The following is a 13,974-nucleotide window of genomic DNA, read 5'->3' on the forward strand; positions in this document are numbered from 1 at the left end:
AATCTACATCCTGTAAAGTCACATCAAAGCTTCCCTAATTTTTGTGTTCATGCACTATAACCCTCAGATCACTTGGTATACAACATCTCCCACCTCCTCCTGTCTTAATAATGATCTGTTTTCTCATTCTTCCTTGCAGAGGGGAATAACCTTGTATCGTCACAGGGTGCACTTCATCTGCCCACTTCTTACCCACTTGCTTAAATCCCTTTGCAGGTTCCCTGTGTCCTGCTCACAACCTGCCTTCTGCAAATCCAAAATTTAGTTACAGTCCACTCAGTCTCTTCATCCAACTCATTAATGTCAATTGAGAGTAGGTGAGGGCCCAGTAATGATCATTTGTAGTTGATTGCCAATCCAAAAGTGATCCATTTTTTTTTATTGACTGTTATCTAGTAATTCAGGGCGGAGTTGGCCCTTGCAGCCAATCCTGCCACGTTGGCCCAGCAACTCCCCACAAACCCAATTAACCCTAACCTAATCATGGGACAATTTACAATGACTAATTAACCTACCTGGTAGGCCTTTGGACTGTGGGAGGAAACCGGAGGACCAGAGAAATCTCATGCTTTCCATGGGTAGGATGTACAGATACTCCTTGCAGTGCAGCTCCGGAATTGAACTCTGAACTCCGGAACACCACCAGCTGCTATGCTTCCTGTAAGCCTGACTCAGTTCACCCCCAGCACTGGGACTCCAGCCTCTTTTATGTGGTGACTTACCAGAAGGAAATCTAAATGCATTTAGTTTGTAACCACCCCGTTTGTTACAGAAAATTCTAGCAAGTTAGATAGAAGTTCCCATTTTCTATTTGATACTGACTGTTGAAAATCCCTTCATCCCTCATGACTTGGTTCTTAGGATGTTTTCAGTGCTAACAACAAAGTCATAGTTGATTTTTATTGTTAATGTAATTTTTCCACATTGGTTAGCTGGGAAGAAGAGTTTATTTGAAATATATTTTTAAAAAACTACATCTATTTGCCTTTAAAATTCATTGTAGCCACCACCCTCCTCATGAAACTAAGCCTTCTCTGATTCCATCATATTATCCCTGTTCACCATCTCTCCTCCCCCCCTCCACCTCGCTGCTCATCAAAACTCTAGACTATGCTTCCGAGATCCTGACTGAACCTGGGGCTCTCACTCAGTCTGAGTCATCTCACCAGTCAGTGGTCTTTTTTTGTGAAAACCTCGCCGCAGAGCCTGGATTTCTGTCAGAGGAAGAGTGCACACATCATCGTACAGGCTTTACAAATGCACTTTATAACAGCTTTTCAAAGACTGTGACTATAATTTGACATCAAGGAACAAAGTGCCTTTTCAATCTGCTCAAGACCCCGCAAACAACTGTCTACAATTCACCTTCAATGACACACTCTGGAGAGAGTAAGCTATTTCTCTTTATTGGATGACCAATGGTCTCTAACAGCAAACTGATGATGGATGCAGGGCAGAGTTCAGTGCACTATGGTCCCCGTTTGCTTCAGAAAGGCCACATGGTGAATAATTATTTTAGCTCCCTTTGTACCCCTTCTCTTCCCTCTGGTTCCCCTCCCTGTCTCCTATGCTCCATTCTCCTTGTCTATCAGATTCTTCTTCAGTCCTTTAGCATTTCCACCTATCACCTCCCAACTTTCACTACATCCCCCCTTCCTCCATCCACGCACCTTCACCCCCCTCACTAGGTTTCACCTATCACCTGCTAGCTTTTGCTCTTACCCCCCCCCCCCCACCCCCACCATCCTATTTTGGGCTTCTGCCCCCTTCCTTTCTAGTCCTGATGAAAGGTCTCAGTCTGAACAGGTGACTGTTTATTCCTCTCCATAGATGCAGCCTGACTTGCTGAGTTCCTCCGACATTTTGTATGTGTTACTCTAGTTGTATAATCTTCACAGAACTTTGATACCTTTGGTAATCTTTAAATGGGAAGGTGGCTGCACTGTCTCTTGTGTTATCTGCAAGGACAAAAATAAGCAGCATTTCAGCTGCACCTGTATTGCATTGGACCCTTTGAATGGGTGCTTAATTCTTGATTTTCCAAACTATATCCCCAACTCAATCATGATCAGAGATTCCCCTGGCAGTGGAACAAAATGTTACAAAGATACAGTTGGACATTCTTCAGGAAAGTGGACATCACAAGTTGGGAAGATGAGACTGATCTCAATAGCTCCAAAATCTTTATCCCACAAAAGTCTGCTTCAAAAAGTGGTTTCCTTGAAACTAATATCTTCAATTTCTGTGGATGCATCTTTGAGTCTACTATCTAATTATTGAATCATCACATGGTTGATCAGTGGGCCTTGGAATGTTGATTAGATTATTTGTTAATTCATGAATGCAGTCTGGTAGAAAGTATTTATTTTAGTGGGTGGACTATTGATTAAAATACCTGAACTTGTAACCCAAAGACACAAATTCATTATTCTATTATGACAGTTGTTCTACATGAGTGAATCTGCAACAAAGAATAATATCCATAGGTTTCCATGGAGACTGCAATAGTACCAGATTGTCCATTTAATATCCTTCAGGAAAGGAAATCTTTTATTCTACCCAATCTAGCTTACACATAGCCCCAGATTTACAACAATGTGCTTGATATTAACTGTCCTCTGAAATGGAAGTTTAAAGACAGGCAATGTATTGATCTTATTTATTTTATTCTAATTAGAGTTACAACACAGTCACAGGCCCTTCTGGCCCAACAAACCCAAGCTGTCAAATTACACCCGTGTGACCAATTAACCTACTGACCTGTATATCTTTGGAATGCGGAAGCAAGCCCACACGGTCATGGAGAGAATGTAAAACTCCTTAAGGACAGCGACAGAAACGGACCCGGGTTGCTAGCTCTGTAATAGTGCTACGCTTGATCTTAGTAATTTTGAAATTACTATCTTTAAAAAGAAATTTGGCAGTAAACTTGGAAGAATTATTCTCTAAAGTTGTTTAAAATGGTGAAAGGAGCAATCTACAATAACCTTGCTGATTTTAGTTGATATTCAGGGTTATTCAATGGATGAATCCCTCATTATGAAGTTACATAAATATTAATTTTTAATGGAATTCTTTCTCAAACAATCATAAAGATCCTATTTAACATGCCATATTGGTCACTGCACAAGTTTATGCTGCAGATGGTGCTGGGAGAGTTGACCTCTTTATTAAAATTCCTGATACAAGTTGAAGCTGTGAGATTGATTTTGACAAAATGAAAATACTGCAGCTGGAGGAGATCTGAAATAAAAACAAAAGCTGGTGGACATAATCAGCAGGTCTGATACCATCTGTGAGTCAAGCAGCAAAGTTATTCTATAATATCAGTGTCCTGGCTTCAGATAGGTAATTCCCCCAAAACGTTATCTCTGTTTCTCTTTCCAGAGATGTTGCCTGAGTTGCTGAGTATTTCTCCATGTTCACTTTATATTTGGTGTAGTATTTCTTTAAAGTTACTGAATTGAAATGAATTACAGCATCATTTTGTTTTATCACTGTAGAAATAACTTCCTGAATCTGTTCTGTGTAGTACAGGAAATAAATGGCGCGCTAGGAGAAAGTTGATAACTCCAGCATTTCATTTCACGATTCTGACTGAGTTTGTTGAGGTTATGATCGAACAGACCAATATATTGCTGGGAAAACTGGAGAAGAAAGTGGGAAAGGGACCTTTTAATTGCTTCAATGACATTGCACTCTGTGCTTTGGACATAATCTGTGGTGAGTTTTTGCAGCCTGTTGGATCAAAAATGTAGGAAAATATAAGAATTTAAAGCATAGAAGGGGAGGGGTAAGTGGCCTGTTGTATATGCCTTACTGCTCACCAGTTTGTCTTAACCTACTTACATAATTACCTCTCCCTTTAAAAAGATACTGTATTTGCTGGCCTTTGATAAGGTTAATTCTGGTTACTTTTGTAATTTGCTTACATTAGTTTGCTTTATGGTTTTAGCTTAAAATAATAAATTGCACTTTTAAATTTAAAGTTTTAAATATATTTGTATCCATTGAAACTTCCAGAGTATTGTAATCAATTAAATGCAGCTCAAATACTTTTGACAGTATCTGTCAAATATTCTAATCTGGACAATAGTTGGTATCCATTGCCTGAGGCAGAGTCTCCTTTCAGAGAAGGGCTGCAGAGTGGAGGCTTCCAGTGCAATGTATCCCATGGAATGATGCCTCAAGTATGAGCCACCATTGCATCAACATGGAAGCCCAGTATGGGCAGTGGATCAGATTGAAACCAAGTGCTCTCTGATTCTTTTTCATTATTCCTGTACCTTCCTCATTTGATTTACGAGGTGTTCTGCTGAATTCCAATTTGAACGTTGAATGAAAACGGAGAAGCACTGTGGTGAGAAACTGAAGCTTGACCTCAGCAGATAATGGTCAAGCGGATCACAGGCCGAAGTTGATGAGCCACTTGCTGAGCAGCATATGGCTAGCTTAAACTATTTCTTTATGCTGATGGATATTTGTGTAAGTGTTATGGTATTGATGGTGTTTTGGCCCCTACTTCATCAAGTACAGTAGAGCTTCTACATAGAGTGCTTGATGAAGGGTCCCAACTCAAAATGTTGCCAGTCTATTTTCCTCTATTGATGCTGACTGACCCGCTGAGTTTCTTTAGCTTTATGTGTGTTGTTTCAGATTTCACCATCTGCAGTCTCTTGTGTCTCACCCTTGAAATGATGGTGTTTTCGTGGTACAAGTATTCTCACAGTTCTGTTGGGCAGGGATTTCCAGAATTGCTTTCCAGTGACAATGAAACACCAACAGTGTACTTCCAAATCAGATTCTTGTGTGACTTGGTGAGGAACATGCAGGCAGTGGTGTTCTCATGTGCCTACTTCCCTGTCTTCCTTGGTGCAAGAGGTCATGCGGTTGGGCAGTGCTGTTGAAGTTAGGTCAAGGTACTGCAGTGCATTTTATTTTAGACAGTTCACATTGTGTGCCTGTTGTAGGGAAGCAGTCATCTTCCGAGACATTCATACACTTGATTCCTTTCTGGTTTAAATTGATTCTTAAATGTCTCTTTTTTCACTCTCTAGACTTTAATAGCTAAGAATTTTAGCTAAAGAAGTATTTTTGACATATATAAAACTTTGTAAAGTTAGGTTTATATAGAAGTAGAAGGTATAATTACAAGACACTGGATCACTGAAGACAAGTCCTAAGAATGTGCAGAGGCTGTGCACAGTAACAAGTGAAAATGATGGGTTAACATGCTGACAAGTGTCCCATGTAGTTTGTCTGAGATGCATGCTAGAGAAGAAAAGTCACAGTATGAGTTATGGAGTTGAGGAGTTACAGCTAATGTCACAGCAGAACAGTGGTTAGTGTTGCTGCTCCACACTTCCAGAGATCCAGGTTCAATCCTGACCACGGGTGCTTTCTGTGGTAGAATTTGCACATTTCCCCTATGGCCATGTGGATTTCAGACAGACAGACAGACAGACATACTTTATTGATCCCGAGGGAAATTGGGTTGCACCAACCAAGAATAGAGTAGAAATATAGCAAAATAAAACCAGAAATAATTAAATGATAATAAGTAAATTATGCCAAGTGGAAATATGTCCAGGACCAGCCTATTGGCTCAGAGTGGCTGACACTCCGAGGGAGGAGTTGTAAAGTTTGACGGCCACAGGCAGGAATGACTTCCTATGATGTTCAGTGTTGCATCTCAGTGGAATGAGTCTCTGGCTGAATGTACTCCTGTGCCTAACCAGTACATTATGGAGTGGATGGGAGATATTATCCAAGATGGCATGCAACTTGGACAGCATCCTCTTTTCAGACACCACCGTCAGAGAGTCCAGTTCCACCCTGACAACATCACTGGCCTTGCGAATTCCTCCAGGTGCCCTGCTTTTCTCCCATGTACGCTGTGTATGTTTGGTTTAATGGGCCCCCAGTGTGCAGGTAGATGGCATGGAGAATAGGAAGGAGTTGATAGAACTCAGAGAATAAAGTGGGATTAGTGTATATTGTGCTTGATAGTTTGATAATGGTGGGCCTGGTGCCTGCTTCTAAGCTCAGTTATAATGGCTCACCAATTCGCTGACATATTTCCTTTGTTTTCTATTTGTTCTCGGCCATTCTGACTCACCCGCATGTGTAACTTCTAAGCTTGCTTGGGTATTCCTAATTTTAAGACAGAAAAGTTTTGATGAGAACAATTCATTCACCAGAATGGGCTACTTACAATATTTTTATATTGCTTTAGAAACTGCCATGGACAAGAAAGTCTATGCTCAGAGTAACAGTGACTCGGAATACATTAATGCAGTCTACAAGTAAGTCATTGGAACTATCTGAATGCTTTTTAACTGTTTTTATTCGTAAGACCTCTGTAAATTCCACTGTAAGAGTTTAAATGTTTAAAGTAATTACTTCTGAAGAATGGAATGGTACAAGCTGGTCCATAAGTTTTTGCAATAATCATTATCTTTATAAGACAATCTTTACAAAATATCTTGCTTCGAGTGGAATAGTTTAAGGAAATAAATTCCCTTATTATTGTGCTGAATAAGCAGTAAATTAAAGAACAATCGTGGCTCTGGTGATTGGCAGCTGTTTTCTAACAGTAAATAAACATAATTGTCCCAAATGCCTTTTCTTCACTTTTAATTGAAAACAGGCAAAATTCCCGATTCTGGAGTGAATTTTAAATCTGCTTTTGTCAGGTAGATGGCAGTTAATTCTCCTAATGACATATTGACTGAATTTTGCCTGACTTGCACCAACTCTGATTTTAATGCTTGAAGGTCATAGGTCAGATTCAGCAGCCAAACTGTACATCTTGATATCTAATGACATTGTTAAGTCCTAACTGCAATTCTTTTTTGTAATTCAAATTTTTATTATTATTTATTCTTATTTTACAAAGCAGCACAGCATATCATAGAGCAGATACAGTACAACATATCTATACAGCCATCCCATGACAGGAAAATATATAAAACTAAGAAACAGAAAAAAAGCTTTTAATTTAAGTTTAAATTAACATACAACCAAAATTGATCCCACGCGTCTTTCACTTTTCCCTCAATTTTAACTTGTGCTGGAGATGGATAACAGATTAGAGAATGCTTCAGGATGTAAATACTATGAAAACTTTTTCTAAAAGAAAACAACTTTTATTCATTTAAGGTAGGGTAGTCCTTTAGAATCACCTCCCATCCATCCCTACTGAGGCCTAGAAAGTTTAAGGGATTTTCCTACCCAGTTCCCTGAAAGAATTTCCAGAAACAATTTCCCTTGTATCTGTCTGTGGCATTGTAAGGTGGCCCGCTGGTTAAAAGCAAGGTCGCAGTTAACAACATAAGTTGCCAACATAATTCCTGGTGGAAGCTTTGGGAGCTAAAAACAACTACTGTTTCAGTTACAAACACAATAGATTATGCAGATATAGGCAGTCCCCAGGTTATGAATGAGTTCCGTTCCTGAGTCCGTCTTTAAGTCAGATTTGTATGTAAGGCGGAACAAGGGCATCCAGTATTATTTAGTGTCAGTTAGTCAAACGTTTGTCTTAGTATATAGTATCTATTTTACCTTCCTATGCATGTAAAACACCTAAGAAACGTATGTATTCCAATAATTAAACCACTGCGTTCCTTAGTAATAATTGTAGCTTTCATCGGGGCAGGGCCTTTCACATGCTCCATTATTCTCACTTTATCCTTTAAAATTGTTCCAATTGTTGACCGACAGTAGCCTAACACTTTTCCAATGACTGATGATGTTTCACCTCTTTCCAAATGCTTTATTATTTCCACTTTATTTTCAATCGTGATCGCTTCCCGTCAACGGAACAGAAACACTGCGGGTGGCGGGTCCCGAGCTTTGTCGGCTCCTGAGCTCTGCCGGGTCCTAAGTACCACCGCACTGAATTCCCTGGGTCCTACAGTCCACTGCACTGAGACAGGTTAAATGGGACAAGTGGGGGTTGTGCTGGGTTTGGGTATTTGATCCTGCATAATATTCCGCGTGGGAATTTAAACTGGAGGTGGCAGTGTTTTTTTTATGAGGTCGAGTTATGAGCTCGACATCAACCTGGCACGGATGGAGAGCGTGGTCGGGAGCGATCTGTCACTGGATTGAACTCGGGACCCTCTGTTCTTGAGCCCGGCGCTGATCTCACTGTGTCACCAGCCGACCGGAAAAGGGGGGTGGGGTCAGTGTGAATCTTGCTAAGAAATATTTAAGTCAAATACAAAGTTACACACTCAACACATTGTCAATGGCAACGACTTAAAATGTCGGACAGTGTTGCGATCGAACTTAAAATGGCGGACGGCATTGCGATCCGACTTAAAATGGCGGACGACGTCCTCCTTCCTCAGCTTGCAAGTTGGATGTTCATAACTCGGGGACTAACTGTACTGGAAACCTTGACTAAAACATACACAATGCTGGAGGAAGTCAGCAAGCTCCTCTTTTTTTAACGGGTTCTATTGGATTTCTTTGTTCCGTGGCTGCCTGTAAGGAGATAAATCCCAAGGTTGTATAGAATATACATACTTTATTAATAAATATTCTTGGAACTTTGAAATGCTAGAGGGGGCTCAGCAAGTCAGGCAACATCAATGGAGTGGAATAAGTAGTCAATGCTTCGGGCCAAGGTCCTTCATCAGGACGTGAGCCTAAAACCATATAACAATTACAACACGGAAACTGGCCATCTCGGCCCTTCTAGTCCATGCTGAACGCTTTCCATCACATAGTCCCACTGACCCGCACTCAGCCCATAACCCTTCATTCCTTTCCTGTCCATATACCTATCCAATTTTACTTTAAATGACAATACTGCTTCTACCACTTCTACTGGAAGCTCGTTCCACACAGCTACCACTCTCTGAGTAAAGAAATTCCCCCTCATGTTACCCTTAAATTTTTACCTCCTAACTCTCAACTCCTGTCCTCTTGTTTGAATCTCCCCTACTCTCAATGGAAAAAGCCTATCCATGTCAACTCTATCTATCCCCCTCATAATTTTAAATACCTCTATCAAGTCCCCCCTTAACCTTTTATGCTCCAAAGAATAAAGACCTAACTTGTTCAACCTTTCTCTGTAACTTAGGTGCTGAAACCCAGGTAACATTCTAGTAAATCTTCTCTGTACTCTCTCTATTTTGTTGACGTCTTTCCTATAATTCGGTGACCAGAACTGTACACAAAAAACATCGACCACTTATTCCCCTCCCTGGATGCTGACTGACTTACTGTGTTCCTTCAGTATTTCAGTTATAACCTCATCTTAGAACATAGAACACTACTGGCCTCTTGGCCCATGATGCCGTGCTGACCTTTTTACATATTCCAAGTTCAATCTAATCCTTCCCTCCCACATATCCCTCTAATTTTCTTTCATCCATGTGCCTATCTTTTTCAATGTTTATCAATATTTTTGAGTTTCATCTCCTTCTACCACAAATGTGCATGTCTACAGAAGAAAGTTATGCCTGAAACACACTAAATGAACTAACAGCACATGCAATCGTAGACAATGTGGTTGACAATAGCTGAAATGCCATGGTGGTGCTGTATTATTTACGTGCACAGTGCCCACTTAATTAAGCACCTCCACCCCCTGTACCAAAAATAATGGCCACGAGAGTATGTTCGTGGTCTTCTGCTGCTGTAGCCCATCCACTTAAAGGTTCAATGTATTGTGTGTTCAGAGATGCTCTTCTGCACACCCCTGTTGTAATGCGTGGTTATTAGAGTTGCTGTCATCTTTCTGTCTGTCCATTCTCTTCTGACCTCTCTCTTTAACAAGGCGTTTTCGTCGACAGAACTGCCATTCACTGGATTTTTCTTTTTGTTTTTTTGCACCACTGAAGGGCCTTTGCTCAAAACGTTGACTGTTTATTTCTTTTCATAGATGCTAACCGACTTGCTGAGTTCCTTCAGTATTTCAGTCACAACCTCAGGTTAGAACATAGAACAGTACAGCACAGTATTCTACAGACAGTTGTGCATGAAAATCCAGGAGATCAGCAGTTTCTGAGGTAATCAAACCACCCCGGCTGGCACCAACAACCATTCTGTGGTCAAAATCACGTGGATTACATTTCTTCCTCATTCTTGTTTGGTCATGACTTCCAGTCAAGATGGTTTCTGCGTACAATACTTTGGTCGACAATGTCTGGATAGGTCATGGATCATGGATATGTTTCACTTCTTTTATGTCTTTTACGTTTGTTTTTCATCTTGAACATGGTTCTGGAACTATTGGAGCCTGTGATTTGAGGTTTGGAGATCGTTTGAGTGTTTCAGCGCTCTGCAGTCTCCGAGGGGATTCTGTGAGGCAGAGGCAGCGTGTGGGAACCTCATGGTGCGAAGGCTGTGAACCAGTGTTCGACTCTATTTCACTGCTTAGAGCTTCCATTGCACACAGATTAAGGCCAGAGGGAGATTAATGCCAGATGCCTGCCTTTTTATTGTTGGTGAGATCACTCTGCTACGGAGAGGGAGTCTGCCTTTTTATCGCTTGGCAATGGAGAGGGGAGACTGCCTTTTTAATCGCTGGTTAGATCGCTCTGCTACTGAGAGGGAGAATGTTGCCCAGATTTTCTGCATTTTGGATGAGGACTTGGACGGTGGACTTTTTTTTCAGTCTTATGGTTTTTTTTGTATTTAGTGTTTTTTGCCCGATCTCATATTTTTGTGCACAAGGGAGCAGGATTTGGGAGTTGACGTGCCTGTTCCGTTTTTGTTCGTCTTTTTTTTCTGGTAGAGAGGAGGAATTTGGGGGTTGATGATCATGTTGCCTTTCTTCTCTTTCTCGGTTTCATGGATATCTGGAAAAGAAGAATTTCAGAGTTGGTGTACTTTGATAATAAATGAACCTTTTGAAGCTTTGGTCTGAACAACAACTGAACCTCTTGACCATGTCTATATGCTTTTATGCATTGAGTAGCTGCCATATTATTGCCTAATTAGATATTTCCATTAATGGGCAGGTGTACAGGTATATCTAATAAAGTAGCCGTGAATGTGCTCATGCAGGTGATGCATTTATTAAGCTTTCATACAGGCTGGAGGTAGGATTCTTGAATTGACAGTGTAATGATGACATTTCATCAAAGGTGTTAAAGCGGAGAATTCTGGATTTCTATCATATGACTCCAAGGTAATGGCAGTAGGTATTTGAGACAAGTTGATCATTAACAGATGACTGTTTGTTTACAGATGTGAACCATTGGGCAGAGTGAGGCTTGAGTGTGCTATAACGCAGGTAATTATTCCACCCTATTTAGGATGAGTGACTTGATACACCGCAGGCAGAAAATGCCATGGTTTTGGCCTGACTTTGCTTACAACGCATTTGGAGAAGGGAAGGAACATGAAAGGGTCCTCAAAATCCTACACACTTTCACAGAAAAGGTAGGTTTATTATCAGATAAAATAAAACATAAAATATTAAAAGCATTTAGCTAGTGGGGCTGCAGCTCATTGAAAACCAGGAGATGGAACAGTTTGAGTGGAAGTTCCCTACCAAAACTGGAATGTTATTACAGCTCAGCAGGATTACAGCACAACTGAATATGTTCAAAATCACACTTAGTGTTGGTCTCCACTTTCTGCAGATGAATCCTTGACTGCATTTTTTATCGTTTGAGGTACCTAGTATCAGCAGGTTAATTTTTGTTCTTTTGATTAGCTTTCTTTTTTAAATGACCAATTGACTCTTGGAGATGAACAAGGACATTAATAAAGCAATATTTAAAATGTATTAATAGTAACATGGTCTTCAGATGTACTGAATAATTTATTGGTGTTAAATATCTGCTCTTGTAAATGACCTTTTTTCAGACAGTTATGGGTGGGATGTTAATGGCTACAATTCCATTTCATGTAAAAATAAACCCTTCCACCTGTATACTTTGTTTTTTTAAGCTTTTCATTAGGATTCAAGTGCGAATTCCTCCCTTTCTGATTTGCCATATAAAAGGACAGGGCACTGATTTTCTTACAACTTCCTCTTTTTCCTTGGTACTCCTTGGTATTTAGGGTCTGGTTCTTTATTGAAGTGGATCTTACAGGAAAGAGCACAGTCAATCAGTGCCTTGGGCTATGGAACTGAGATCAGCATTACCTTCAGTTTAGATAGATCATGAACCCTCGGGCTCAGAACCCCAAGGCATTCTTCAGTTATGTGAAGAACAAAAGGATGACAGGAGTGAAGGTAGGACCGATTAGAGATAAAAGTGGGAAGATGTGCTTGGAGGCTGTGGAAGTGAGCAAGGTCCTCAATGAATACTTCTCTTCAGTATTCACCACTGAGAGGGAACTTGATGACGGTGAGAACAATATGAGTGAGGTTGATATTCTGGAGCATGTTGATATTAAGGGAGAGGAGGTGTTGGAGTTGTTAAAATACATTAGGACAGATAAGTCCCCGGGGCCTGATGGAATATTCCCCAGGCTGCTCCACGAGGCAAGGGAAGAGATTGCTGAACCTCTGTCTAGGATCTTTATGTCCTCGTTGTCCACGGGAATGGTGCCGGAGGATTGGAGGGAGGCGAATGTTGTCCCCTTGTTCAAAAAAGGTAGTAGGGATAGTCCAGGTAATTACAGACCAGTGAGCCTTCCGTCTGTGGTGGGAAAGCTGTTGGAAAAGATTCTTAGAGATAGGATCTATGGACATTTAGAGAATCATGGTCTGATCAGGGACAGTCAGCATGGCTTTGTGAAGGGCAGATCGTGTCTAACAAGCCTGATAGAGTTCTTTGAGGAGTTGACCAGGCATATAGATGAGGGTAGTGCAGTGGATGTGATCTACATGGATTTTAGTAAGGCATTTGACAAGGTTCCACATGGTAGGCTTATTCAGAAAGTCAGAAGGCATGGGATCCAGGGAAGTTTGGCCAGGTGGATTCAGAATTGGCTTGCCTGCAGAAGGCAGAGGGTCGTGGTGGAGGGAGTACATTCAGATTGGAGGGTTGTGACTAGTGGTGTCCCACAAGGATCTGTTCTGGGACCTCTCCTTCTTGTGATTTTTATTAACGATCTGGGTGTGGGTGTAGAAGGGTGGGTTGGCAAGTTTGCAGACGACACAAAGGTTGGTGGTGTTGTAGATAGTGTAGAGGATTGTGGAAGATTGTAGAAAGACATTGATAGGATGCAGAAGTGGGCTGAGAAGTGGCAGATGGAGTTCAACCCAGAGAATTGTGAGGTGCTACACTTTGGAAGGACAAACTCCAAGGCAGAGTACAAAGTAAATGGCAGGATACTTGGTAGTGTGGAGGAGCAGAGAGATCTGGGGGTACATGTCCACAGATCCCTGAAAGTTGCCTCACAGGTAGATAGGGTAATTAAGAAAGCTTATGGGGTGTTAGCTTTCATAAGTCGAGGGATAGAGTTTAACAGACACGATGTAATGATGCAGCTCTATAAAACTCTAGTTAGGCCACACTTGGAGTACTGTGTCCAGTTCTGGTTGCCTCACTATAGGAAGGATGTGGAAGCATTGGAAAGGGTACAGAGGAGATTTACCAGGATGCTGCCTGGTTTAGAGAGTATGGATTATGATCAGAGATTAAGGGAGCTAGGGCTTTACTCTTTGGAGAGAAGGAGGATGAGAGGAGGCATGATAGAGGTGTACAAGATATTAAGAGGAATAGACAGGGTGGACAGCCAGCGCCTCTTCCCCAGGGCACCACTGCTCAGTACAAGAGGACATGGCTTTAAGTTAAGGGGAGGGAAGTTCAAGGGGGATATTAGAGGAAGGTTTTTCACTCAGAGAGTGGTTGGTGCGTGGAATGCACTGCCTGAGTCAGTGGTGGAGGCAGATACACTAGTGAAATTTAAGAGACTACTAGACAGGTATATGGAGGAATTTAAGGTGGGGGGTTATATGGGAGGCAGGGTTTGAGGGTCGGCACAACATTGTGGGCCGAAGGGCCTGTAATGTGCTGTACTATTCTATGTTCAGTTAGGATAGGGAACAGTCCAGAG

The 13,974-nt window shown here is 41.3% G+C and overlaps 1 protein-coding gene across 1 annotated transcript in view; it reads left to right on the plus strand.

The window, feature by feature from the left end:
- Positions 1–13,974, plus strand: part of cyp4v2b (cytochrome P450, family 4, subfamily V, member 2b) — a 46,325-nt gene that overhangs the window by 12,824 nt on the left and 19,527 nt on the right. Inside the window, exons 4-6 of the mRNA XM_073064540.1 lie at positions 3,533–3,723; positions 6,236–6,305; positions 11,274–11,400. Coding sequence (XP_072920641.1) covers positions 3,533–3,723; positions 6,236–6,305; positions 11,274–11,400 — 388 coding nt within the window. The remainder of the gene's footprint in view (positions 1–3,532; positions 3,724–6,235; positions 6,306–11,273; positions 11,401–13,974) is intronic.

This window comes from Hemitrygon akajei, chromosome 13, assembly GCF_048418815.1.
Source record: "Hemitrygon akajei chromosome 13, sHemAka1.3, whole genome shotgun sequence".
Taxonomy (NCBI): Eukaryota; Metazoa; Chordata; class Chondrichthyes; order Myliobatiformes; family Dasyatidae; genus Hemitrygon; species Hemitrygon akajei.